The sequence below is a fragment of the Gossypium raimondii genome, chromosome 10 (assembly GCF_025698545.1).
Source record: "Gossypium raimondii isolate GPD5lz chromosome 10, ASM2569854v1, whole genome shotgun sequence".
Classification (NCBI taxonomy): domain Eukaryota; kingdom Viridiplantae; phylum Streptophyta; class Magnoliopsida; order Malvales; family Malvaceae; genus Gossypium; species Gossypium raimondii.
Window position 1 is genome coordinate 1439133 of NC_068574.1, and position 25847 is coordinate 1464979.

Here is a 25847-nt window from a genome sequence, read left to right on the forward strand (position 1 = left end):
GGCTTCTTTACAAGCCTCAATAATCGCCATGTACTCAGCTTCAGTGGTAGACAAAGCGACTGTGGTTTGCAAAGTGGCTTTCCAACTAATTGCACAACCTCCGATTGTAAAGACATAACCTATGAAAGATCTTCTTCTATCAAGGTCTCCAGCAAAATCAGCATCAACATACCCAATGACTCAATCTCTAGTTCATCTAAACTGTAAGCAAACATCAGTAGTACCTCGTAAGTATCTTAAAATCCACTGAACTACTTTCCAATGTTCTTTACCGGGATTCGCCATGTATCTACTAACTGCACTGACTGCACATGATAAATCTGGATGTGAACAAACCATAACATACATGAGATATCCCACTGCACTAGAGTATGGAACATGTGACATGTACACAATCTCATCATCTGATTGTGGAGACAAAGCTGATGAAAGTCTGAAATGGGCTGCTAAAGAAGTACTAACAGGCTTATCACTCTGCATATTGAACCTGTAAAGAACTTTCTCAATGTACCCCTTCTGACTTAAGAACAATTTGCTTGTTTTTCTATCTCTGAGAATCTCCATACCAAGTATCTTCTTTGCTGGTCCCAAATCTATGGATCAACCTAGAGTCAGTTGTTCTTACTCTCGAAAGAGATATTAACATAATTTAGGGATTTTTTACGGATCAAGGCACAAGTGAATAAATCATTTAATTCAGATTCATAATAGTAAGTGAAGTCAAGGTGGATTCTTTCTTGGGTATTGTCTCTCCCATTGGTATGTTCGGTTATTTCCCTATTTTATTCTCTGTTGTGTTCTTAGTTAAATTAGTTTAGTAATTTTAGATTAAAAACAATCACTCCAATTTGTCGGCTAAATAATAGAAAAACGGTAATTACTAGTACTTTTAGTACTCGTGGATACGATATTCCCTACTCACCGTAACTATACTATTGTTCGATAGGTGCGCTTGCCTTAGTCGTACATATAGTTAGTTTAGTGACAATTAAGTTTTTGGCGCCGTTGCTGGGGAACTAAAATATTAGGAACACTCGATTTTTATTAATTTAGCCATTTATTTTTATTTCATTTTATTTTTCTTTTCAATTTAAATTTTTTTTCTAATTTTTTCTTTTATTTGCTTTTAGCAGGTTCCTTTAGTTTATGACTAGAAGAAACCAGTCGGGACCTTTAGTATTTGAAAGTGAAATTGAAATTATAGCTCGCAGAAACAGTAGAGAAGCAAGGCAGAGTAGATAGAGTATAATGGAAGAGTAAAAGGATGTTATTATTATCATTGAAGAGATGGGTAATAATCAAAATAATAAGCTACCTCCTGTGGTTGCTGCGAATCCTGCAAATCCAAATCCTGCTCCTCGTACTATGTACGATTATGCCAAGCCCACTCTAACTGGGGCTGAATCGATTATTGTGAGACCCACCATTGCTATGAATAATTTCAAACTGAAGCTAAACACCATTCAGATGATTCAAAAGTTTGTTCAGTTCGATGGTTTGCAAGACGAAGATCCAAATACTCATTTGGCTAATTTTCTGGAAGCTTGTGATACTTACAAGATAAATGGTATTTCTAACGATGACATTCGCCTACAATTGTTTCCCTTCTCATTAAGGAATAAAGCTAAATAGTGGTTGAATTCTTTACCACAAGGTTCTTTCACTACTTGGTATCAAATGACCGAGAAATTTTTACTGAAGTACTTCCCACTGGTTCAAACAGCTAAGCTGAGGAATGATATCTCTTCTTTCGTGCAGATGAACTTAGAGACCCTATATGATGCATGGGAGAGGTATAAGGATATATTGAGAAGGTGCCATCACCATGGGTTACCTCTATGGCTACAAGTTCAAACCTTCTATAACAATTTGAACCCCTCAACTAGGCAGTTAATGGATGCAACAGTCGGTGTTACTCTGAACAATAAAACTCCTGAAGCGGCTTATGATTTTATTGAATAGATGTCATTGAATAATTATCAATGGCAAGTCATGAAGACGAAGCCTAATAGAGCAGCCGGTGTTTTCAATCTAGATGCAGTCACCATGTTATCAAATATGTTAGAACAATTAAATAAGAAAATTAACAGTTTATGTGTTTCTACGCAGGTGCATCCGGTGATGCAATGCGATGCAAATAGAGGAGGAATGAGCAATCCAGAATATTTGCCCTACGGTCATAGCACAGAGACCGAACAAATCAACTATATGGGTAATAATTCTAGGCCTCAGAATAATCCTTACAGTAACACTTATAATACAGGTTGGAGAAACCATCCCAATTTCTCTTGGGGTAGTCAAGGAAATCAAAAACCACAACCCCCTCCAGGCTGTCAACAACAACCTTACCAACAAGAGAAAAAACCAAACATTGATGAGATGTTTACAAAGTTTATTTCGGTTCAAAAACCCACTTCTAAAACGCATAAACAGCACTTAAAAATCAACAAGCGTCAATTCAAGGGCTCGAGAACCAAATCGGTCAACTTGCAAAGTTGATTTCAAAATGACCACAAGTTAGTTTGCCTAGTAATACCGAAACTAACCCAATGGAGCAGCTTCATGCAATTACTGTTCGAGATGAAGAAGGGTTAATTGAATCTAAATCAAAACCGAGGCAAGAAATTGTGTAAGTAACGGTAAGGTCGAGGTAAGCCAGAATGAGAAAAATTCAGTTAGTAAGAAATATAAACCTCATCTGTCATATCCCAACGCGACAAAGAAGGACCACACAAATGAGCAATTTGGTAAATTTCTTAAAATTTTGAAACAATTACAGATTAACTTACTATTTATTGAAGCTCTTTCGCAAATGCCCAATTCCTTTAAATTTTTAAAGAAGCTTTTGGCAAACAAACGGAAGTTAGATGATTTGTTGCATGTGAAGCTAAATGCATTTTGCTCGGCCATTTCTCAAAATAAACTACTAACAAATTGAAAGATCCAGGGAGTTTTACTATTCTTTGTTTAATTGGTAGTTTGAATATTAATAATGCTTAGGCTGATTTAGGGACGAGTATTAATGTCATGCCCAATAAAATGTTTAAACAATTAGGTCTTGGGAAACCCAAACAAATTAATATGAGTATTCAATTAGCTGATAGAACCATTAGATTTCCTAGGGGTATCATTGAAGACGCACTTGTAAAAATTGATAAATTCATATTCCCAGAATATTTCATTGTTTTATACATGGATGTGGATAGCGACGTGCCTTTGATTCTAGGTCGGCCCTTTTTAGCAACTATAAGAACTATTATAGATGTTGGTACTGGTGAATTAATGCTTCGTGTAGGTGACGAAATGATTACACTCCAAGCTCGTAATTCTGTTACGACTTCTAGTGATCGAGATAATTATACGAGTTCTATTCAATTTAGTAATCTTGTGGCTAAAACTTCTTTGCAGGAAATCCCTAGGAAAAACATGATGGAGCTACATTCCAGCTCATGCGAAAAAAATAGAACGACTCATGAAGAACGAATGCTACAGATCGATAAACTAGACAAATGGCGAACACATGTCAAGGAGAAACTGAGAATACACAATACGGAACCAAAGCGATGCCATGACGAGCATAAGGCTGGAACGAACCAATTTAAGGCTGGGGACCAGGTATTGTTGGATAAAACTGACCGTCGAATTGCCACTTCAAAGCTTAATGCAAATAGAATAACTCCTTTTACGGTATTGAATGTCTTCTCATACGGTACAGTCGAGGTAACTCATTCTAAACTCGGCACTTTTAAGGTAAATATTAAGCGACACAAACCTTATTTTGATAATAGAATTTTTTTAAAAACAATTTCCTTCTTAATAAACACAGAGACCATATTTTGAAACAAAAATGGCACGCCAACTTGTTGTTCTTGCTTTGGTTTTAATTGCCCTCGTCAGCGTGGTTTCTACTGACGCCTCATCCACCGGTGGTACCTTGCAAGTGCACCAGCTGGACCTTTTACAGATGGCAGTGTTCTAGTTCCTCCCATACTTCTTAGGCAACCACTCCAAGTCTTAGCGGTGGTATCCCTATTGATGATCCATAGAATGATTGTCAAGGAAATGCCAAAAAATTATTAAACAATTTGAAATTTAAAAAAATGGAGGGGTTTTTGAAAATAAATAATTAGTTCTACAAATAGAATGTTATATTTTTCATTAAGTTTATCAACTTTCTTTCATATATATAATTTCACTTACAACATTATACTCTTAACAAATCTACTAAAACGAGTAGATTGGTGAACTTTGTTTTTTTCTGAATTATGAGAGGATGGTACAGACCTAACAACAAGACGACTAGCACGACTTGAATTCAGGCTATATCTAGAGCGGCGAATACCTTAACCATAAGTTAACACACTTAATTTAGTGAACTGTGTGTTAAGTATTAATTATAATAATAGTTAAAGCATTAATTGAGAAAACAAAGAAAGAAGCCATTAATGGTTAGGAATGGTAGTTGGAATTTGGTATTTGTAATACTTCCATTACAAAATAATTTTTATATTAAGAAAAAAAGACATATAAATAACGGTATCTGACCAAACTACTAATAAAGAATAAAGAATATATCACTACCAAACTTTAAATAATGCTGATCTTCTCACCCCAGCAGCAGCACAGGTTGTAGCCATACCATTATCTTTCATATAAACCAATGCGAATTTAACACAAACCAGTTGGTGTCATAACTCCATACCACTTCTTTCATCTCCTCCAATGTGAAAGATAACTCAAGTTTCGCTGCATCTCCCTTGAATATTTTCTTAAACTTCAAATCCATATCCATGATCCATTGTCTCGATGAGCAGCTAAAGTAATTACTGAACAATTGAACATTTTTTCCTTCAACAACTTTGTGTCGTTGCACCATGAATCCCCGAATTTTAAACAATGCGCCATCTTCTTGAATTTCAATTGAAAAAACAACTTTCAAGGTATTTTTTCATACAGTAAATATTAACTATGTTTAAAGCTCGTTATACACCAAGAGGAGGGATGGATTGATGTTTTAAAATTTTGGAAGAAATATGGCAAAGAAAAATCAACATTAGGATTTATAGTGGTTTGACCCCTATTGTCTACCTCCACTACCTTAACTTACCACAACTAAAGACTTTTCCAAATTCACTAATTTGAAAATTTCAAGGACAATGTTTAACCTTTAAAATCACTATATTTTAAGTAGGCAAGATAGAGCTGCTTCCCCTTAAGGTTTTCTACTGAAAACCTTAAGTAAACCCTCACTAAGATAAGAAATAAATTACAAACAAAGAATACCTCTTAAAGACTAATTTACAACAATATAGGCCACATAAATGATTTTACATCACTTGAAATATTTAAAGAAATAATTACACAAGTGGGTGCATGAGAAAATATGAGAAATACAAAAAAAAGTTTGGAATTATGCACAATAAACTTTGTAAGCTTGTTTCTTATCTTTGGAGTCTGATTCCTCCCTTAAAAATATGATAGTTGAACCTGTGAGTATCACATCAAAGATGGAAAGGGTTCAATACCTCATTAGTGTAGCTATTAGAGAAATTATTGTTTCCTCTCTCTTTTTTAAGTTTTACTTTATTTCTAGTTTTTAATTTTAAAACTTATACAACAACATTATACTTTCCTCTACAATGTCACATGACATTTTACATGCTATTTAATAGTTAAATTAAGGGCTCGAATAATGGCAATGCTTGATTGATTTCACATAGATAGTTTTGAGATGTAATTAGAATGTTATGAAATTTGGGACCATTTTAAAATGAGAGACATAGTTTGAGGATGTGTTGCACAATTAACTCAAAATTTTATGAAAAATTTATGAAAAGAGATCAATATCAAATTTATACTTGAAATTTGGTCCAATGTGCAATTTGATACATGAACTTTAATTATACACCTAGACCTCGAATTGTGGTTCAAATATATACATGAAAATTTTATTTTGATTCAACTATACTCATTTAAAAATGAATACATACATTTATTTTCATATGTATAGCATTACACATTAGATCAAAATTCATGCATGCTTTGATGTTTATACCATTAGTAATGATATAAAATGAAATCACTTTTATCTACTTTTGGCCATTCTAATAATTAACATTCACGAAACCCAATTTTCAATAATTATAGGATTGCCAAACTTAAAAATCGAATGATTAGTGGCTAAGTTTAAAATTAAAAGAGAATTAATTGTCGTTAGATACGGTAATTTACTAGTATTAATACGCTAATCATGATTACAAACATATTGCATCTCTCCATTCCTAATCACATTTTTTTCTCTTTTTTTAAAAAAAATTCTTTCTTAATAAACACAGAGACCACATTTTGAAACAAAAATGGCACGCCAGCTTCTTATTCTTGCTTTGGTTTTCATTGCCCTCACCGGCATGGTTTCTACCGATGCCTCATTCGCCGGTGGCAACCCTGCAAGTGCTCCAACTGGAGCTTCTACAGATGGCAGTGCCGCTAGTTCCTACCCTACTTCTCAGGCTACCACTCCAAATCGCGGTGGTATCCCTATTGATGATCCATAGAATGATTGTTAAGGAAATGCCGACAAATCATTAAACAAATTATCGCATCAAAGATATGAAAGTTGAACCTGTGAGTATCATATAAAAGATGGAAAGGGTTCATTACCTCATTAGTGTAGCTTTTAGAGAAATTATCGTTTACTCATTTTTTTCGATTTTACTTTATTTTTAGTTTTTAATTTTAAAACTTATACGACAACATTTTACTTTTCTTTAAAATGTCACAAGATATTTTACATCCCATTTAATAGTTAAATTAACGGCTTGAATAATGGCAATGCTTGATTGATTTAGCATAGATACTTTGGAGATGTAATTAGAATGTTTTGAAATTTGGGGACCACTTTAAAATAAGAGACATAGTTTGAAGATGTCTGGTGCAATTAACTCAAAATTTTACAAATAAGTTAGGAAAAGGGATAAGTATCAAATTTATACATGAATTTTGGTCCAATGTGCAATTTGATACATGAACTTTAATTATATACCTAGTCCTGGAATTGTGGTTCAAATATGTACATGAAAGTTTGATTTTGATTCAGTTATATACATTTATTTTCATATGTATGGCATTACACATTACATCAAAATTCATGTATAGCTTTGATATTTATATCATTAGTAATGATATAAAATGAAATTAGTTTTATCTATTTTTGGCCATTCTAATAATTAACGTTCACCAAACCTAATACACATTAGATCAAAATTCATGTATAGCTTTGATATTTATACCATTAGTAATGATATAAAATGAAACTAGTTTTATCTATTTTTGGCCATTCTAATAATTACCATTCACCAAACCTAATTTTCAATAATTATAGGATTGCTAAACTTAAAAATTGTATGGTTAGTTGCTAAGTTTAAAATTATAAGAGAATTAATTGTTGTTAGATACGGTAATTTACTAGTATTAATACATTAATAATGATTACAAACATATTGCATCTCTCCATTCCTAATCTCATTTTTCTCTCTTTTTTGTTTAAAAAAATTCTTGCTTAATAAACACAAAGACCACATTTTGAAACAAAAATGGCACGCCAACTTGTTGTTCTTGCTTTTGTTCTTGCTTTGGTTTTGATTTCCCTCACTAGGGTGGTTTCTGCCGATGCCTCATCCGCCAGTTGTAGCCCTGCAAATGCACCAGCTGGAGCTTCTACAGATGGCAGTGCTGCTAGTTCCTCTCCTACTTCTCAGGCTATCGCTCCAAGTCCTAGCAGTGGTATCGCTATTGACCTTGATAGAAAATAGAAAGGTCAAGTTAAATATAATAATTAAATAATTGTATTATTTGGACTAGTGAGTTGGTTGTTTTGTAGTGGAGTCCTAGTCATAAGGTTCATCCATAGATGATTGTCAAGGAAATGTTGACAAATCATTAAACATTTTGAAATTTAAAAAAATGGTGGGGTTTTAGCAAACAAATAATTATTTCTATAAATAGAATGTTATGTTTTTCATTAAGTTAATGAACTGTTATTCATATATATAATTTCACTTACAACACGACTAGTGCAATTTGAATTCAGGCCACATTTGGAGCGGTGAAAACCTTAACCATCAAGTCAACAGGCTTAATTCGGTGAATTGTGTTAAGTATGAATTGTGTTAAGCATATTGGAATTTGGTATTTGTAATGCTCCCATTTTGTAGTAATTTTTATATAAAGAAGAAAAGACATATTGGTCGACAAATCTAATTTATTTAACTAATGGAAGGTGGACTTTTAAGTGAAAATGTTCATAAAGGCATTGATATGCCGAAGTGAAATAGGGTTGCTATTCTACAACCTCGTTCAATTTAGAACATGTCCATGTCTAGTCTCAAAACTTCTTAAGCCTCTAAGGACCAACTCCCTGAGCTTTAAACATAACCACATGACATTTGAACAATTTCTTTCTCAATTCATAAGAGTTTATAACAGAAAAATTATACCAAAAAAATATTCAACAACCAATTTCACAATCAATATAATATTTCAAATTATAATAAATTAAAGCGAACGAACTTACCAGGGTTAAACTACAGAAACAACAAATGTTTAGGGACCATTCTGTAACTTTCTCTTTTCCTTAGATATCTACTTGTTCTTGATCTATAATATCATTTATTTTAATTATTAGCCTCAATTTCATATACTATTCAATTTAATACATATAACTTCTTATTTACAATTTTGTACATTTGCCTCAAACATTTACATTTTATACAATTTGGTCATTAAAACCAAAACAAACTTATTTCTACAATTATATCCTATACCCATGTAACCGATTTTTTCCATCTTATTACAACCCTTAAATTTCAAAAATACACAAGAAAACCAAGCCATCTTCAATATTTTACCTACTTAGTCCCTAAACTCAAGATTACTATAAATCACTTTGAAATTTAATCATATCTAACAAACAAGCTTCCAAAAAAAACCAACTAACATAAAAAAAAAACATTCAAAAATCATCAATTGTAAATTTCTACACATTTGACAATTTTACAAAATAGCCCCTATACTAGTTAAATTCCATCACAACGATCTCAAAAATATAAAAATCATTAAAAACAGGATCTAATTCACTTACATGCAATAGCAAAGATTGACCGAAGCTCTCCAAGTTCTCTTATGGTGTATTTGACTAGGAAAAAGAATAATGGAAGAAGATGATACTTGGTTTTTTTTCTTTTGTTTTTGTTTTTATTTGTCTATTTACCATTTTACCCTTTTCATTTAACTTAATACTAAACAAAGTTTTGTCCATAATTGTCTACTATCTTTATTTAAGGATTATTTACCAATTATGTCCATTAATTTACATTTAATAACTATCCAACACATTTAACTAATATAAACTAACTTTTTTCATTTTTATGATTTAGCCCTTTTACTTAATTAACTATCTAAACATTGCAATTTCTTAACCAAATTTTAATACGACACCAATAACCTCATAAATATTAAATAATTAATATTTACAAACTGACACATCAGAATTGTAGTCCCAAAACTATTGTTTTTGACACTACTGAAAAATAGGATGTTACACATTATACGTTTCTTCATAAAATCATCATCATTTAATTAGTTCACAGGCCACCTACTATTTACATAATTTGTCCAGTTTTACATTCCATGCAAACTAAGCTCATGATTAATTTCCAAATCACAAATAAAATGTATAAGACTTACCTCGATAACTAATGGCTCTTCAACCTGCACTTACAAGTTATTCGAACAATTACTCATACCATTCATCAAGCATTCATAATCTACCATTTAATCATCTATCTAAAGTAGTAATAAAAGTTCCAAATCAAACCAATTAAAGACTCCATAATGTCCAATTACAACCCAACAATTATAACTAGTTTTAATTCTAAATCCCATAATTTGGTCCCATATTGCCTTCTTCAATTGGATTTGGGAACACATCAACATACCAAGGTATAGCCTCGTTATGGGTCACTTGGATGGCTCACTTCTCCACCTCTACACAAGCTAAATCATCGCAATGGTATAAAAAAAAGTGGGTGAGCTTATGAAAGCTCAGTGAGTGCTCAAACATACTACAATTAAACACATTAGTAATGTTAGGTGAAATAGGCATACTTAAACGAATCACTTTTTTTTATAGATCACACAAGATAACATTTCACATAAACTAGAAGGCTGATTTAGGCTCATAGACGAAAAATTTGAGTTTAAGACCGCATGCAACTAGAACTAAAATCTCAATACATGAAATTACCATGGAAAAATGTGGCCCGTCCTTATCAATCTCAACACATTAAATCTTTGCTTGTTGTTACGAGGTTGTTGGATTTGAGCTTTTTTGCTTTTAATATTCAAAAATGGTAATTAGATTTTATAACAATTGTCTAACCAATCATGCTAGTTAAATATACTTATCCTAACTTAAATGGGAATTTTGGCTTTTTTCATTTATTATGATATCCATTTTTTTGAATTACTTGTTTTGAGCTATAAGATTTGTTCATTTCTCAACATGGTTTTGCACTAAATTGTTACTCCAATAATTTGAAGGAAATGATGTATACCTTTCTACTATATATTAGGGCCTTCTTTCTTTGACAAGTGTTCTTGTTTTATTTTCATTATTAACAAATGGCAATGCCTAATTGATTTAACATCAATAGTTTGGAGATGTAATTAGAATATTTTAAAATTTGGGGACCACTTTAAAATGAGAGACATAGTTTGAGGATGTCTAGTGCAATTAACTCAAAGTTTCACAAATAAGTTAGGAAAAAGGGATAAGTATCAAATATATACATGAATTTTGGTCCAATGTGCAATTTGATACATGAACTTTAATTATATACCTAGTCCTGGAATTGTGGTTCAAATATGTACATGAAAGTTTGATTTTGATTCAATTATAGACATTTAAAAATGAATACATACATTTATCTTCATATGTATGGCATTACACATTAGATCAAAATTCATGTATAGCTTTGATATTTATACCATTAGTAATGATATAAAATGAAATTAGTTTTATCTATTTTTGGTCGTTCTAATAATTAATATTCACCAAACATAATTTTCAATAATTATAGGATTGTCGAACTTAAAAACCGTATGATTAGTGGTTAAGTTTAAAATTAAAAGAGAATTAATTGTCATACGATATGGTAACTAGTATTAATACACTAATCATGATTACAAACACATTGCATCTCTCCATTCCTAATCACATTTTTCACTCTCTTTTAAAAAAAAAATCTTGCTTAATAAACACAGAGACCGCATTTCGAAAAAAAATGGCATGCCAACTTGTTGTTCTTGCTTTGGTTTTGATTGCCCTCGCCGGCGTGGTTTTTGCCAACGCCTCATCCACCAGTGGCAGCCCTACAAGTGCACTAGCTAGAGCTTCTGCAGATGGTAGTGTTGTTAGTTCCTCCCCTACTTCTCAGCTACCGCTCCAAGTCCTAGCGGTGGTATCGCTATTGACCTTGATAGAAAATAGAAAAATCAAGTTAAAATATACTAATTAAATAATTGTATTAATTGGACTAGTAAGTTAGTTGTTTCGTAGTGGAGTCCTAGTCATAAGGTTCATCAATAGAATGATTGCCAAGGAAATGCTAACAAATCATTAAACAATTTGCAATTCAAAAAAATGGTGGGGTTTTGGAAAATAAATAATTATTTCTATAAATAGAATGTTATGTTTTTCATTAAGTTTATGAATTGTTTTTCATATATATAATTTCTCTTACAACATTATACTCTTAACAAATCTACTAAAACGAGTAGATTGGTGAACTATTTTTTTTTTGTGAATTATGAGAGGAAGATAAAACCTTAACAACAACACGACTAACACGATTTAAATTCAGGCCACATCTAGAGTAGTGAACACCTTAACCATCAAGTCAACAGGCTTAATTCGGTGAACTGTGTTTTAAGTATTAATTATAATAATATTTAAAGTATTAATTAAGTAAAAAAAGAAAGAAGCCACCGGTGGTTGAGAATGGTGGTTGGAATTTGGTATTTGTAATGCTCCCATTATGTAGTAATTTTTATATTAAGAAAAAAAAGACATATTGGTCGACGAATCTAATTTATTTAACTAATGGAAGGTAGACTTATAAGTGAAAATGTTCATAATGGCATTGATATGGCAAATTGAAATAGGGCTTGCTATTCTACAACCTCGTTCAATTTAGAACATGTCCATGTCTAGTCTCAGAATTTCTTAAGACTCTAAGGACTAGCTCCCAGAGCCTTAACATAACCACACGAGGTTCTATGATGCCATGTCTCTACGACAATGGCTATCAATAGTGCAAAATGTTAAATCCTAAATTCTAAATGAAACTCTAACCATATAACAATCAAATAAGCTATTCACAATGTTAAATGTTAACCACTTTGAATCTCTCTTCACTATCGTATCTTGCATCAACAAATATCTATAATTATTGTTGATAGATTCTTTAACGGTGTAAATGAGATGTTAGTGCTTGCAAGCTAGTTGAGTTCAACTCAAAAAAAAATGGAATTTGATTTGGTAATTATCAAATAGAGCTTGAGCGCAAGCTTAATCGAGCTTTTTATGTTAATATAATTTTATATTATAAAATTACATTTTTACCCTTGTTATATAGAAAGAGCTTAATTACAAACTAGTCTAATCAAGCTCGAGTTCAAGCTAAAGCATGAAATTTAAGTAACTAGATTAATCAAGCTCGGATAACTTGTTTAGTATATCCAAGTCAAGCTCAAACTTAAAAATTGATGCTTAAGCTGAGTACTGAGTTTTGAATTTCAAGTCAAGCTCGAGGTCGAACTAACCATTATTCAAGCTTGACTTGACTCAATTACATGGTAGACTCATGTGACTTTTATAGGATGATTCCTTAGGGTTTATATATTTGCAATTAATACAGCACAGCAACCGGAGTAGGCAAAGTAGCCTATTCATTTGCAAGTCGTGTATTGTTAAAGAAAATAATATGATATCTCTCTCCCATATGTAGTCCATTATTTAATTCCATGGTTATTAATAAGGCATTCGAAAAAGTTGTACAAAGCTTCCCTCTATATATATTGCGGTGAAAAACAAGGGTTATAGTTTCTTGATGACCAAAGATTCTCCCCAGTCTTGTCCTTTTTAAAACAATAGAATTGTGCTAGTGTTGTTTTCTTTATACAGGACATCCATATCCCTACCTTATCCACATGCCGCTATGATAATCAAACAAATTAGTTAGTAAGGCTGTAACAATCCCAGGTAGGAATTTATGGATTTCGATTTTTTTAGTACCAAAGAAATATGGTTTTGGATTTTTTTTTTTTTATATTTCTTAAATTGTCGAGTCCCAGAAGAACTGTGGCGAGCAAAAGAGTAAGGAGTCGATAGCTGCGGTTCGTAGAATGAGGAGACAAGGTGAGCCAAGCCCCGACGAGACAAAAGGTGCCTCGATGTAATCGTGAAGGAGGTAAGCGAGAGAAAGCCACTCAGTTGCCTCTTATGCGAGGGTCCCCATAGGGTGCAAGATTGCCCCCACCAAGGCCAAGTTGTCCGCAATCGGGAAGACCTTGGAAGAGTCTGAAGCTGATGGTAGTGGAAGTGACTGAGAGCTTCAAGTAAGTAGGCTTGGCAGTATTCGAGTGGTAAGTGATGCGCATGACGTGGAGCTATGAGTGTTAAGGTTGGGTGCCATTCGAAGGTGTCCCAAAGCAGAGGAGAATCGGGCACCAAGGGAGAATGTGAAACTGAGCGAGAAGAAGTCCAACCCTACTCCTGCAAAGGTGTAACGCAAGAAGTGGAGAGAGCGTCGGTAACATGGAAGTGAAGGAACCGTGAGTGAAGGTTCCTAGAGTAGCAACAGTCATGCAAAGCCGAGGGTAAAAGACTTGGCGCGGAGGCCCCGAAGAAGTGTTCTCGAAGAAGGTATCAATCAAAGAACCGAGAGCATGTATTGTGCTTAAAATTACCTTTTTATCCCCTATTAATTTTTCTACCTTACTGCATTATGTTTAAAATTAACATTTCCTCTTCTTAAAAAACAATTAGCAGCATTTTTCAACCTCAATAATAAACTAAATATTACTTTATCCCACCAAATATCACATAACAAAAATAAAAATATCAAATTATGCTAAGTTAAATATAATAATTAAATTCTAAATTTCACAGGACAAGAAAACAAAATTGACCTTAATAAATTAAATAATTGTATTTTAGAGTTGTATTATAGGTCATAAGTATTGGTATATTGGTTTTGGAGTCCGATTCCTCCCTTAAAAATATGATAGTTGAACCTATGAGTATCTCATCAAAAATGGAAAGGGTTCAATACCTCATTAGTGTAGCTTTTAGGAAATTATCGTTTACTCTCTCTTTCTTCGCTTTTACTTTATTTTTAGTTTTAATTTTAAAACTTATACAACAACATTGTACTTTTCTTTAAAATGTCATATAAGATTTTACATGTCATTTAATAGTTAAGTTAACGGCTTCAATAATGGCAATGCTTGATTGATTTAACATTGATAGTTTGGAGATGTAATTAGAATGTTTTGAACTTTGGGGACCAATTTAAAATGAGAATCATTGTTTGAGGATGTATGCTGCAATTAAATCAAAATTTTATGAATAATTTAGGAAAGGAATAAATATCAAATTTATACATGAGCTTTGGTCTAATGTGCAATTTGATACATGAACTTTAATTAGGTGCAGTTACACACATGAAACTTGAATTGTGGTTCATATATTATACACATTTAAAAAAGGAATACATAAATTTATTTTCATATTGAATTAATATAATTGTTTATGTACGCAATACATCAACGTAAAATGATGCTAATTTGATAATGTTATTAGTTATTTCGAAAATTGAAACAAACAAAAATTTCATGTATAGAATCACGAAAATCAAAGTTGATGTATGATATTAAATATTGGATCAAAATTCATGTATAGCTTCGATAGTTATCGTGATATAAAATGAAATTACTAATTACGGTTTTATCTATTTTTGGCCATTCTAATAATTAACATTCACAAAAACTAATTTTCAATAATTATAGGATTCACAAACTTAAAAATCGTATGATTAGTGGCTAAATTTAAAATTAAAAGAGAATTAATTGTCGTACGATACGGTAATTTAGTAGTATTAATACACTAATCATGATTACAAAAATATTGCATCTCTCCATTCCTAACCACATTTTTTCTCTCTCCTTTTTTTTATTTTCTTGCTTAATAAACGCAGAGACCACATTACAAAATAAAAATGGCACGCCAACTTGTTGTTCTTGCTTTGGTTTTGATTGCCCTCACCGGCGTGGTTTCTGCCGCCGCACCTGCTTCCGACTCTAAGGCAGCCGCCTCATCCCCCGGTAGCAGCCCTGCAGGTGCACCAGCTGGGGCTTCTGTAGATGGCAATGCTGCTGGTTCCTCCCCTCCTTCTCTGGCTACAGCTCCAAGTCCTAGCGGTGGTGTCGCTCTTGAGGTCTCAGCGTCGACTATTGTCGGAGTTGGAGCGGCCACCGTTGCTGGCTATGTTATGTTTTAAAATATAATGGTTTTTTTAAGGATGGAACGGGCTTTTATTGTTTTATTATATGAGGGGAAAAAGAAAAAGAAGCTGCCTTATTAATTATACTGTAATTTGATAAAAAAAATTTATGAATAAAGAGGAACTGATGGATGCATCTTACAAAAAAATTGAGGGATCAAAAGTTAAATATCTTGTTTTGTATATTTTAAATTGTTTGAATCATGGAGTTAAAAATAAAATTTTTATAATCAATTGAATCAAAATACTTGAAAGAAAATAAATTTGTAATTTTATCATTTAGTGAATCGAAAGTCACAAAGGACTGAATTGAGGAAAGAAAAGACTATAAAAAATTTGAAAGAAGCTTAATTGAGAGAGAAATGGTAGTAGATAAATTGGGCAGCCCTATTGAAAGAAGATTTTAGGCCTTGACCTTGTAAAAGTTTTATTTTTAGCTATATTTTATGTTTATTTTACAGTTAATGTCTCCTACATTTTCACTTTCTTAATAATGCAATGTGTGTTATGTAACTATTATGACTCTAACCACAACGTTTAACATCCATTGCCAAACCTTTATTGGGATTGATACGTTTAAGATTTGGGTTAGAAGAGAAAGTGCCTAAAGCTAGTAAAAAGACTGTACCATGTATGGGGATTAGACTTGTCCAATCCAAGGTTGTCACTTGATATTTTTCCTTTAATTTTGCCAACAAAATAATCATGAAAATGAAGCTAACAAAGATTACTAGCAAATACCAACAATTTCTGAACATGTCGATCCATTTCGTCATTTAAAAAATCTAAGGCCAAAACAAGTGGAGTTTATGTGTACAAAGTGGACTTAGAGTGGGTCGTTCAAATTTAATTTCATCTTAATTTTATTTGATTTAACTAAATAAAAAATCTCTTGTTCTACTTTAACCCGAGTAAACCACCCAACCTCACATGCAACTTCAGCTTTTTCCTCAAGCATTTATCTCATCTATAACCAAGGTTGAATTTTAATTTCTTTTTTAGTACATTTTTTTCATTTAATTAACTTAAAATTTTAAGGCACCAAAAGAGCCATTTTATCAAATCCAGTGCGGATCTAAGGGGCCCTAAAATAGAATTCTTTTCATTTAAGTCCTTTATAATTTATAAAACTTAAATTAGTAATGATAAAATTGTACTTTGGCCCTTAAAATAATCCAGTGCTGATCTAAGGGGCCCTAAAATAGAATTCTTTTCATTTAAGTCCTTTATAATTTATAAAACTTAAATTAGTAATGATAAAATTGTACTTTGGCCCTTAAAATAATAAAATTTGATTTAATTCTCTAAAATTATAAAGATATAAGCTATTAAAATGAAATAATTACATTTTACTATCATAAAAATATATAATTTAATTCCGACCCCACAAATCATATTTCTAGATCTATCATTGCTTATTAGAATTCCTCCACCTATCTAACATGCTATAATTTGATATTTTGTTTTTATAATGTTGTTAGTAAACCCAAATTAAAAATATGTTGGTTGCTACCATTAAAGTGATAATATGAAATTTTTTTAAAGAATAGTGATGAGCATTATATAAACTTATTATTAATAGAACATGATTGAATGAATTTTATGTGGTTTTAATTGTGTGATCGAATAAAAAAGATATTTTTCACATCATCACTTGAATGAAAGCAGCTAACTGGGTTATCAATTTGATCATATTAATAACATTATAAAAATAGAGAAATAAAATTATGTTAAATTAAAATAAAAATAAAAATTAAAGCCAACAACTTCTTGACCTAGTGACAAGAGCATTATGTTATAAGTATAAAGGTTTGGATTCGATATCAAGCAACGTCATTCTTCTTTCTCAATTATAAAAATAAAAAGATCAAATCTCTAATTTTAACCGGATTGGAGAAGAAATACAAGAGGTGCTTCATTTCGCTTTTATTTTCATCAATAGCCAATCATGGGCAGGCCCCTTTTTGCAATTTACCAAGAGTCCTAGTGGTAATTAGGAAACGTTGGGCCAATTTTGCCCAATATCTAACAGGCTAGGCCTAGGGATAGGGCTGGATGAAATCTGATCCGATTTTATATCTTTCTTTCTCATTTTGTTTAATATTTGAATTATGACACTAAATGTATCAAATTTGTTTAGTACTTGAATTGTGACACTAAAGAATTCCTCCATTCCCACTTGACCTCATTGAAATATTAAATAATTTGTATATTATATCATCTTTACAAGATTAAGTACAAATATAAAAGGCTTATAAAAATTTAACTAAAAAATAAAACAAATTTAAAAACTCCAAGGTTGTGCTCCAAAATTCTAATTGAAAACTTTGAACTCAATTTTTCTTTAAAAAAAATGCCCTATAAAATCGGATTAGGTTTTTGGTTATGAGATTAAGAACTTTCCTACTGAACTGGCTAATTCGTTGTTTATCTTCTAATTTACGAATCACTAACTAGTTTCTATATTATGGATGGAGGGAGAAAAAGGGGAAACTTGGTGGAATTATGAAAGTACCACAAATGAAAAACCAAGCATACTAAAAGGCAAATTTGATCATTTGTTTACAAGTTAAAAGAAGGAATGAAAAGATGAGCAACTAGGAACCTTCTTTCCAAGCCCATAATAGAAACGATACAAGTTCTAATGGAACCAAAGTGGGTTAACAGACCAGTTGAATTTAACTAAATGGAGGCTTTGCTTATTTTTGGCATTGTGTTATCATGGATGGAAGCTGAAGGCATTGCAATATGAATATAATCATTTTAATTTTTACATTTCTTACAAACGTGGGATTACTCAACGTTACAATTTATATAAGATTTAGATTAAAAGGGAGGATGAAGGTTCGCACAATGGTATTGGTCTTAAGGAAGCGGTGGGATTATTCAATGTAATGTATTGTAGATTGAATTTTAGTTCGATTGACATGGATATTGTTGTTAATGTAGGAGGACATGGGTTCGAGTGTGTTGAAGCGTATTTTCCTCCTATTTATGGGTTAAAAAGGGACTATAGGTAGTTCTAAACATTATGAGAAAAATTAAATATGATCAAAACCTACAATGAAATTATTCAAAAAAATTTATATATTGATTCGAAATACAAGGCCTTATTCTTTTAAAGTGGATTAGCTAGGATGGTACCATAATTAGAATTTCATTTAGGCCTCATTGGTCTTTGAAATTGAAATTTTAATTTTCAAAATTTATAAAATTTTTCATTTTGACTTTTCATTATACTAGTTTATAAAATTTTCCATTTTTGAAGGCTAAAATTGGAAGTGGAACACTCATATGAAGTTTCTCATTATTAACCGGATTAACAAGCACCATTATACCCCCAATTAATTTCATGGTCAATGTACATAGACTCACCCAAAGGAAATTACCTGAAATCTGAAAGCATAACCCTTAGTTTACAAATATAAAAACAAAATTATAAATATGTTAAAAGCAACCAGGAGAACCAAATTAATACCTACATATAACAAATCTTAAATTTTGATGGGTCTCCTTTTTACCAACAATACATTTGGGAGAATTATAATTCCTTAATTAGACATTACCATTGTCATTGTCTATCAACTATATATAAAAGAAAGTTCCTAAAGTCTTACATGACATCTTTTCTTTACATGATAAAATAATGGTTAAATTTCAACTATGATCCTCTATTTTTTGAGATTATATAATAATGGTTAAATTTTAGTTTTAATCCTTATACTATGCTCAACATTTAATTTATATACTTTAACTTTTAACATAATTTAGTACCTTAACTTTTACAATTAATCGTTAGTTAGCCTAAATACTTTGTTCTAATTAAAATGTTGATGTGAATTTTAAGAAGTGTTAAATCGTTAAATTTAGTTATTTAAGTCCATTATAATGTCATCTTTTTATCACATGACTATTAAGTGAGCATTTTTATTATTATTTTCAATATGCTATAACAACAAAGAATTTTAACAGTGTTAACAACAAAACTTAAATTTTTAAATTTAAAAGATAAAAGAATTTAAATTCTTAAAAATAAAAATATAAAAACAGAAATGATAATCTATTACCCAAAATAATAATAATGATAATCAGTGGACCAACCTAATGATTGATTATCTTTAAAGCTTATAAATATAATCACAATTTGGAAGGTGTGAAAGAATATTTGAAAATATATTTTTCGACTATTCTTATTCCCATGGTACATATCCTTAGCAGCAGTGCTTTTCATGCTGTCTCCATTTGGATGAATTAGACAGGAAAGCGACTCATCTAACTTACTCGAAGTAGGGTAGGATTTTTTTTAAATATATAAAAAAATTATCAGTCTAATTGTGTTAAAATTTGAAATAATCCTAATACCTTTACTATGTGAAATTTTGAAACTCTTTATCAATGTACAATGGGGGAGGGGAAGGGGCAAACAAGTCCCAAATCCCCAAAATTCATAAAATTATAAGTTAATATATAATAAAACTGTAATTCAACTGTAATAAAAATTTCTAGCTTCAGTCTTATCAATGTGAACAACTAATGGTGTTAACAATTTGAATAGGACCAATTTACATTAAATTAAAATATAAAAACTAAATTTCAAATTTTAAGATAGTAAGCATGAGCATCACCAAATTTTATACCTAGTACCACTTATGGAAAACGCATAAAACTAGGTTTCGTGTGTTTCCCTCCAACACATTCGCCAATTCACTTCAAAATTCATCGACAGGTGACACAATCTGATGATGATAGTGACGTGCAAAGTCCGATTATGTACACATTTGCTAGTGGCTCAAAACTAGACAAACAAATGTTGTCCAACTTCCCAGCAAGCAATTACACGTATAAATCCAAATCCTTTTTTAAGAATAAATACCTTCGTCACCAATTGGTACCTCCCCCAATGCAACTTCGAGGAAAGAGAACGTTTTCAAAACGAAGCCGGCCATGAACTTATATACCCCCCACCAACAAAACGCCGCCTGCAACAACCTTCCTCTTACCTGTACATTCATTGTCATCAGCAATCCTTTCTTATATACATGAAGTTATAAATACCCTACACGCCTAGTTGCCTAAATAGCATGCACTTGAAAATTTCTCAAAAAGACTAAACATGGCAGATGCTATTGTGTTCGAGGATTTCTTCCCTGCCATGGTGGATAAGTTAGGTGCGGAAGGGTTTATGAAAGAGCTATGCAATGGGTTTAGGTTGTTAATGGATGGGGAGAAAGGGATGATTACATTTGAGAGCTTGAAGAGGAATTTGGCTTTGTTAGGGTTACAAGATATGGATGATGATGAAGTGGTTTGTATGTTGAGGGAGGGGGATTTGAATGGTGATGGTGGGTTGGATGAGATGGAGTTTTGTACTTTGATGTTTAGGTTAAGTCCTGCTTTGATGAAAAGTTCAAAGAGTTTGCTTGAAGAAGCTTTGGTTACTGAAGTGTAACCCTTTTTAATTGTAGCCATTGTTCTTTGTTTTAGGGCATTGTTTTGCTATATTTGTCTATGATGAAATCAAACGTCTCTTTTATTTTATTTTTTCATGATGTAATAACATAATACATTATCGGATTTTAAGATATAATTTTTATATTTTAACTTGACGAAATTTGATTCTCTTACTACTTTTACGATGTTATTAGGTAATAATTATATTTAAATTAAAAATACATATAATTCGCATATAAATAAACTAAACATCCATTCATGGTAATTACGCATGATGTAACCATGGATGAGTTTGTTTTAGAATTTTAGTTGCTTCTACGCTTTGATTGAAAAATTCAAAGTTAGCAAATGGACAAAGGAAGAAAACAAACAAAGATACATATCAGACATCTTTGGTTGTTTTCCACACTCATGGGGCAATATTGAGGATTGAAATGAAACATATATCTTACTTGTAACCTCGGATCTTGTTTAGTTTTAGACTCAGTTATTAAATATAAGAAATTTCTGAAATGAAAAATAAAAGACGAATGTAGAAAAAATAAAGTATGGGTTATTCGAGGTTAGGCTAATTGTTGCAAATATTGCTAATTGGCGAATAGAATTCACTTCATGTCAATGTCGATTAAGTTTTATCTTGATTAGCAAGGATATTATTGTCAATGCAAGAGGGCATGGGTTCGAATGCGCTCAAGTGGATTATTCTGCTATTTATGGGTTGGGGAGGGGTTATGGATATTTCTAGGAATTGTGTCAAAAAGAGTAGACATGATCAAAACCTATAATGAGATTATTCAAAAAAAATCACTTCAAATCAGTTAATATAGGTTTTTAAAATTTTCGGGTTATCTTAGAGTTTGAATATTTTGAGTTTACTCCTTTGGTTCAAGTTATTTTGGATCATTAGTCCAAATTATTTTAAATTTGAGTCATTTAAATTTTAAATTATTTAAGATTAGGGTCATCTTTGGGTTTAGGTTAAACCCTACATTGATAATTACTTCTGCAATTTAAATTTACTCATTTAACCTTCAAATTTTGTCATTCTTTCAATTATTTGAAATTACAACATTAAAATTACTATCTTAATCATTTCACACAATAACTTGAAGTTTTCGAAAACAAATTGAATTTATATGGAAATCATTTTAATATCGCATAATATAATACTAATCATTTTATTAGTCTCGTAATTGTATTTCCAAAAAATAATATTATATCATGTAAAAATATTAAATATTAATAGGATCATTTAACCTATAAAATATTTATAAATCTAATAACTTTTAAACATTCGGTTAGATTGATCTTCACTTTAATCTTAATTTATTTTATCTACACAAACTACATTTAATTTTAAGGATCCATATATGAAGAAATTTAGACATTGTGGGGTTGTTGGGCATGAAGATGGTGTAGTGTTGTTGTGGGATTAGATGATGGAGTATATGCAAGTAAAAGCATGTGCTTTCATGTACATGAAGAAGAAAAAGGAAGGTACATCAAGTTTGGACAGCACACAAGTGATTTGATTGAGATTCCAAATCCGAAGGTTGTAGTGGAAGAAAATTTGCGTAAATTGTGATGCTTAACAAATGGTGAGACTATAATCATCCGCCATATGAACAAAAAGATTTATATTGACGTAGGAGGAAGAAATCCAAGTTCAAACCTTTCATGGATTTTTATTTAAATAAATAATAATATTATAATTGGTTCTTCCATAATCCAATCAAAAGATTATATGTGAATCAACTATTTAAAAGTATTTTTCTTTCATTAGCTATCAATTACTAAAGTAGGATACTAATGAAACCCAAAGTTAAGCAAGCAAAGAATCCCAGCTCAATTTTCTTATAATTTAACTACAAGTAGTATATGATAGTTGCTTTTATAGATCACAGCTTCATTCCCTAGAAGAATTTCTTAGCACAGGCTTGTTTTCATGTCAACTCAGTTCACTATTTAAAATTTAATGAAATATTATTATTTCAATTGATTTTTTATCAAACTCAATCTAAATTGGGCCGGGTACGTTGGGTTGGACTGACTGCCTGATCCATACACAGTACTAGCCATAGATAAGAGTCGGTTCGGTTCCTTTTTTAAATCCCTAGCTCTTGTAATTTCTAGGCCTTCTCTCCCCAATTACAATCGAAATCAATTAGGGTTAGGGTTTTTCCCCATCCAAATTCTGATTTAACCCAAAATGCCTCAACGTCACTCGAAGAACAACAACGATTTAGCCTTCTTCACCTACGATGAGAAGAGGAAGCTAGGGTACGGTACTCAAAAGGAGAGATTAGGAAAAGATTCCATTAAGCCTTTCGATGCTTGCTGCCTTTGCTTGAAACCTTTCATCGATCCCATGTCTTGCCAAAAAGGTCATGTATTTTGCAAAGAATGCATTCTCGAATGCCTTTTAGCCCAGAAAAAGGATATCCAAAGGTATTCCCTTTTTTAGCCCAGACCCTTGTGTTTATCTCAATGAATCATTTATTTGTATTTTGCCCAATTTTTTGTTTGATTTTTGTGATAAATCTTAAAATTAGGCATGAATTTTGATCTAATATGTAGTATGATGAACTTAGGCTTGGTGTATTGATTCAATTATACATGTAAAATTTTGATCCAATTGTATACATATAAAAACGTAAACGAATTCAATTATTTTCATGTTTGAACAATATAATTATTTAAATGTAAACATAAAACAGTGTTACATCGATAATGGTGTTATGGTGTATGAAAATCAAATTAAATTAAAAAATATGTATACAATTGCATAAAATTGAATTTCGTGTATTACATTGTAGATTTTCTTCCTTTTTTTTTCCCCCTTCGTTGAGGAGTTATTTCTCAACAAACAGATAATGTCTAAGATCTTTAGAACATGATTTTCTGGGTATTTGGTGGATCGTATAGGCTGACATGCATTTAGAAGATAGCTGGTGATTTATGGCCAAAATTGTGCAGTGTTGCTTCATTCAGTGTTCCATATGCTAGGGATTATAGACTCCTTAGCTTCTAACAAACTATTTATTTAAAGTTGCGAAGGATGCTTTCGGTTCATGTGCAGTTTGGTGTCTTCTTTGACTTATACTAGCCGTTTCGCTAATCACTCTTGATGTATTTGAGATTGGTGCCTTAATGTGCATCTTTTTGTTCACGGTTCTAGATTGTCCTTGTGTTTGTTTTGTTTCATGATAATCTAGAAAGCTTATCATTAATCTTTTAGACCATTGGATCACATCAGTAGCTTCTCTGATAGTAGTTGAAAGGTTGCGAGGATCAACTAGAGCATCATTGCTACTTTTTTCCTGTTTTCATCGACACAAAGCAGGATTTATATATGCCTACGTTTGTGAATTTTAATGTTCTGTAATGTATTTTTATTTGGTTATTTAGCAATATAAAATTGGTAGTCTTCAATATGAAAAACAACCCTTCACATGATGTAGAAAAAACAGTGGGTTTCTGGTACTAAATTTTCTTCGAAAAATAAGAGTATAAATTGTCGTGCTCGGATTCAACTAGAACATTTCATTTATGGGGTCAATAATGGAAACTATGATTTCCATCCTCTGACAGGAAACTTGCTGCCCATGCTGCTCAGCAGAAACAAGAGAAGGAGGAGGAAGAAGAGAGGTTGATATTGGAGAAAGCAAGAGAGCTGGATGCATTCGATCAACAAAATCACGGTGCCTTACCACAATACAATGACAAAAACCACAGCAGAGACAAGAATGGTTTCCACGGAGCAAACAGTGTCAAAGTCACATCTTTTGAAGAGGAAGCACTCCGGACAATGAAAGCATTTTGGCTTCCCTCCGCCACTCCAGAAGCACCTGTTAAAGTCGACACTCCTTCCACCAGCACAGTCTGTCCAGAGGGCAAAGAAAAACTCAAACTGAAAACCCTTTTTCCTATCTACTTCACTGAAGATGAGAGCGAGCAAAAGAAATCCAATCTCGATAAAACCTATATCTGCCCGAGCTGCAAGGTCACTTTGACCAACACATTGTCGTTGGTAGCTGTAAGTTCCTGCGGGCATGTCTTTTGCAAGAAATGTGCCAATAGGTTTATGGCTGTCGATAAAGTTTGTTTAGTCTGCGACAAGCCATGCAGAGAGAGGAATTTGGTTACTTTGGAAAAAGGAGGGACAGGGTTTGCTGGCCATGGGGATCATCTTGAAGCTACTGATTTCAAGCATTTGGGAAGTGGTAGCGGCTTGGGGCTTGTAAGACCTGCGGCTAAGACATAAACAAGAAATGTGAAACAAGAAAGAGGAAAAAAATGATGCCACAAGTTTGATTTTTGCATAATGCCTGTTGGTTTAATTATCTTCAATAACCTTTTGTTCAGTACTTCTGGTATTAACGTGTTCAGTTTTATTGTAATCTTGTAAAATAGTTATGGCCATATCATTTTCTATTTCATGCAGTGTTGTTGGACTGGATTTTATGTTTCTTTGGATTTTTAATTTATTTGCTAATCGGACTGACCAGTTGAATTGGGAACCAATAGTGTTCTATTGTTGGTCAGGTTCCATGGGATTAATCCAGGGTACTATCGAGTTTTTGTATTAGGAACTCGATTATTTTGTCTCTTTTACTCAAAAAATATTTGAGTAAATTAATTATTGTATAGAATAAAGAATAAACTGGTGTTTTTGATAAAATTTTATCAATTTTTATAATTAAAAATTGGTCCTTGTACTTCAAATAAGGTATACTTGTAATTTTTAATTTTCAATAGTAAAATTAGATGAAA

General features: G+C 31.9%; 3 protein-coding genes and 1 non-coding gene across 4 annotated transcripts; 3 read left to right on the forward strand and 1 right to left on the reverse strand.

The window, feature by feature from the left end:
* Positions 1–1725: 1725 nt before the first annotated feature.
* Positions 1726–1832, reverse strand: LOC128034170 (small nucleolar RNA R71). The gene has a single exon (XR_008190302.1). It is a non-coding gene; the product is annotated as a small nucleolar RNA R71 (small nucleolar RNA).
* An 11436-nt stretch (positions 1833–13268) lies between these two features.
* Positions 13269–15773, forward strand: LOC128034106 (classical arabinogalactan protein 11-like). The gene is made up of 2 exons (XM_052622850.1): positions 13269–13984; positions 15318–15773. Exon 2 carries the CDS (start codon positions 15339–15341, stop codon positions 15618–15620), a length of 282 nt encoding a protein of 93 aa, XP_052478810.1. The 5' UTR covers positions 13269–13984; positions 15318–15338; the 3' UTR covers positions 15621–15773.
* A 4758-nt stretch (positions 15774–20531) lies between these two features.
* LOC105776455 (calcium-binding protein KRP1) lies at positions 20532–21234 on the forward strand. Its single transcript, XM_012599109.2, has one exon. It carries the CDS (start codon positions 20737–20739, stop codon positions 21070–21072), a length of 336 nt encoding a protein of 111 aa, XP_012454563.1. The 5' UTR covers positions 20532–20736; the 3' UTR covers positions 21073–21234.
* Positions 21235–23185: 1951 nt separating this feature from the next.
* LOC105776452 (E3 ubiquitin-protein ligase CSU1) lies at positions 23186–25538 on the forward strand. Its single transcript, XM_012599106.2, has 2 exons — positions 23186–23522; positions 24666–25538. Exons 1-2 carry the CDS (start codon positions 23284–23286, stop codon positions 25336–25338), a joined length of 912 nt encoding a protein of 303 aa, XP_012454560.1. The 5' UTR covers positions 23186–23283; the 3' UTR covers positions 25339–25538.
* Positions 25539–25847: the final 309 nt, after the last annotated feature.

Bases quoted from the DNA above. Each gene is read 5' to 3' on its own strand.
- LOC128034106 (XM_052622850.1), top strand. From the start codon at position 15,339: ATGGCACGCCAACTTGTTGTTCTTGCTTTGGTTTTGATTGCCCTCACC.
- LOC105776455 (XM_012599109.2), top strand. From the start codon at position 20,737: ATGGCAGATGCTATTGTGTTCGAGGATTTCTTCCCTGCCATGGTGGAT.
- LOC105776452 (XM_012599106.2), top strand. From the start codon at position 23,284: ATGCCTCAACGTCACTCGAAGAACAACAACGATTTAGCCTTCTTCACC. The intron at 23,523-24,665 runs GTATTCCCTTTT...ATCCTCTGACAG, and splicing joins CAGAAAAAGGATATCCAAAG to GAAACTTGCTGCCCATGCTG.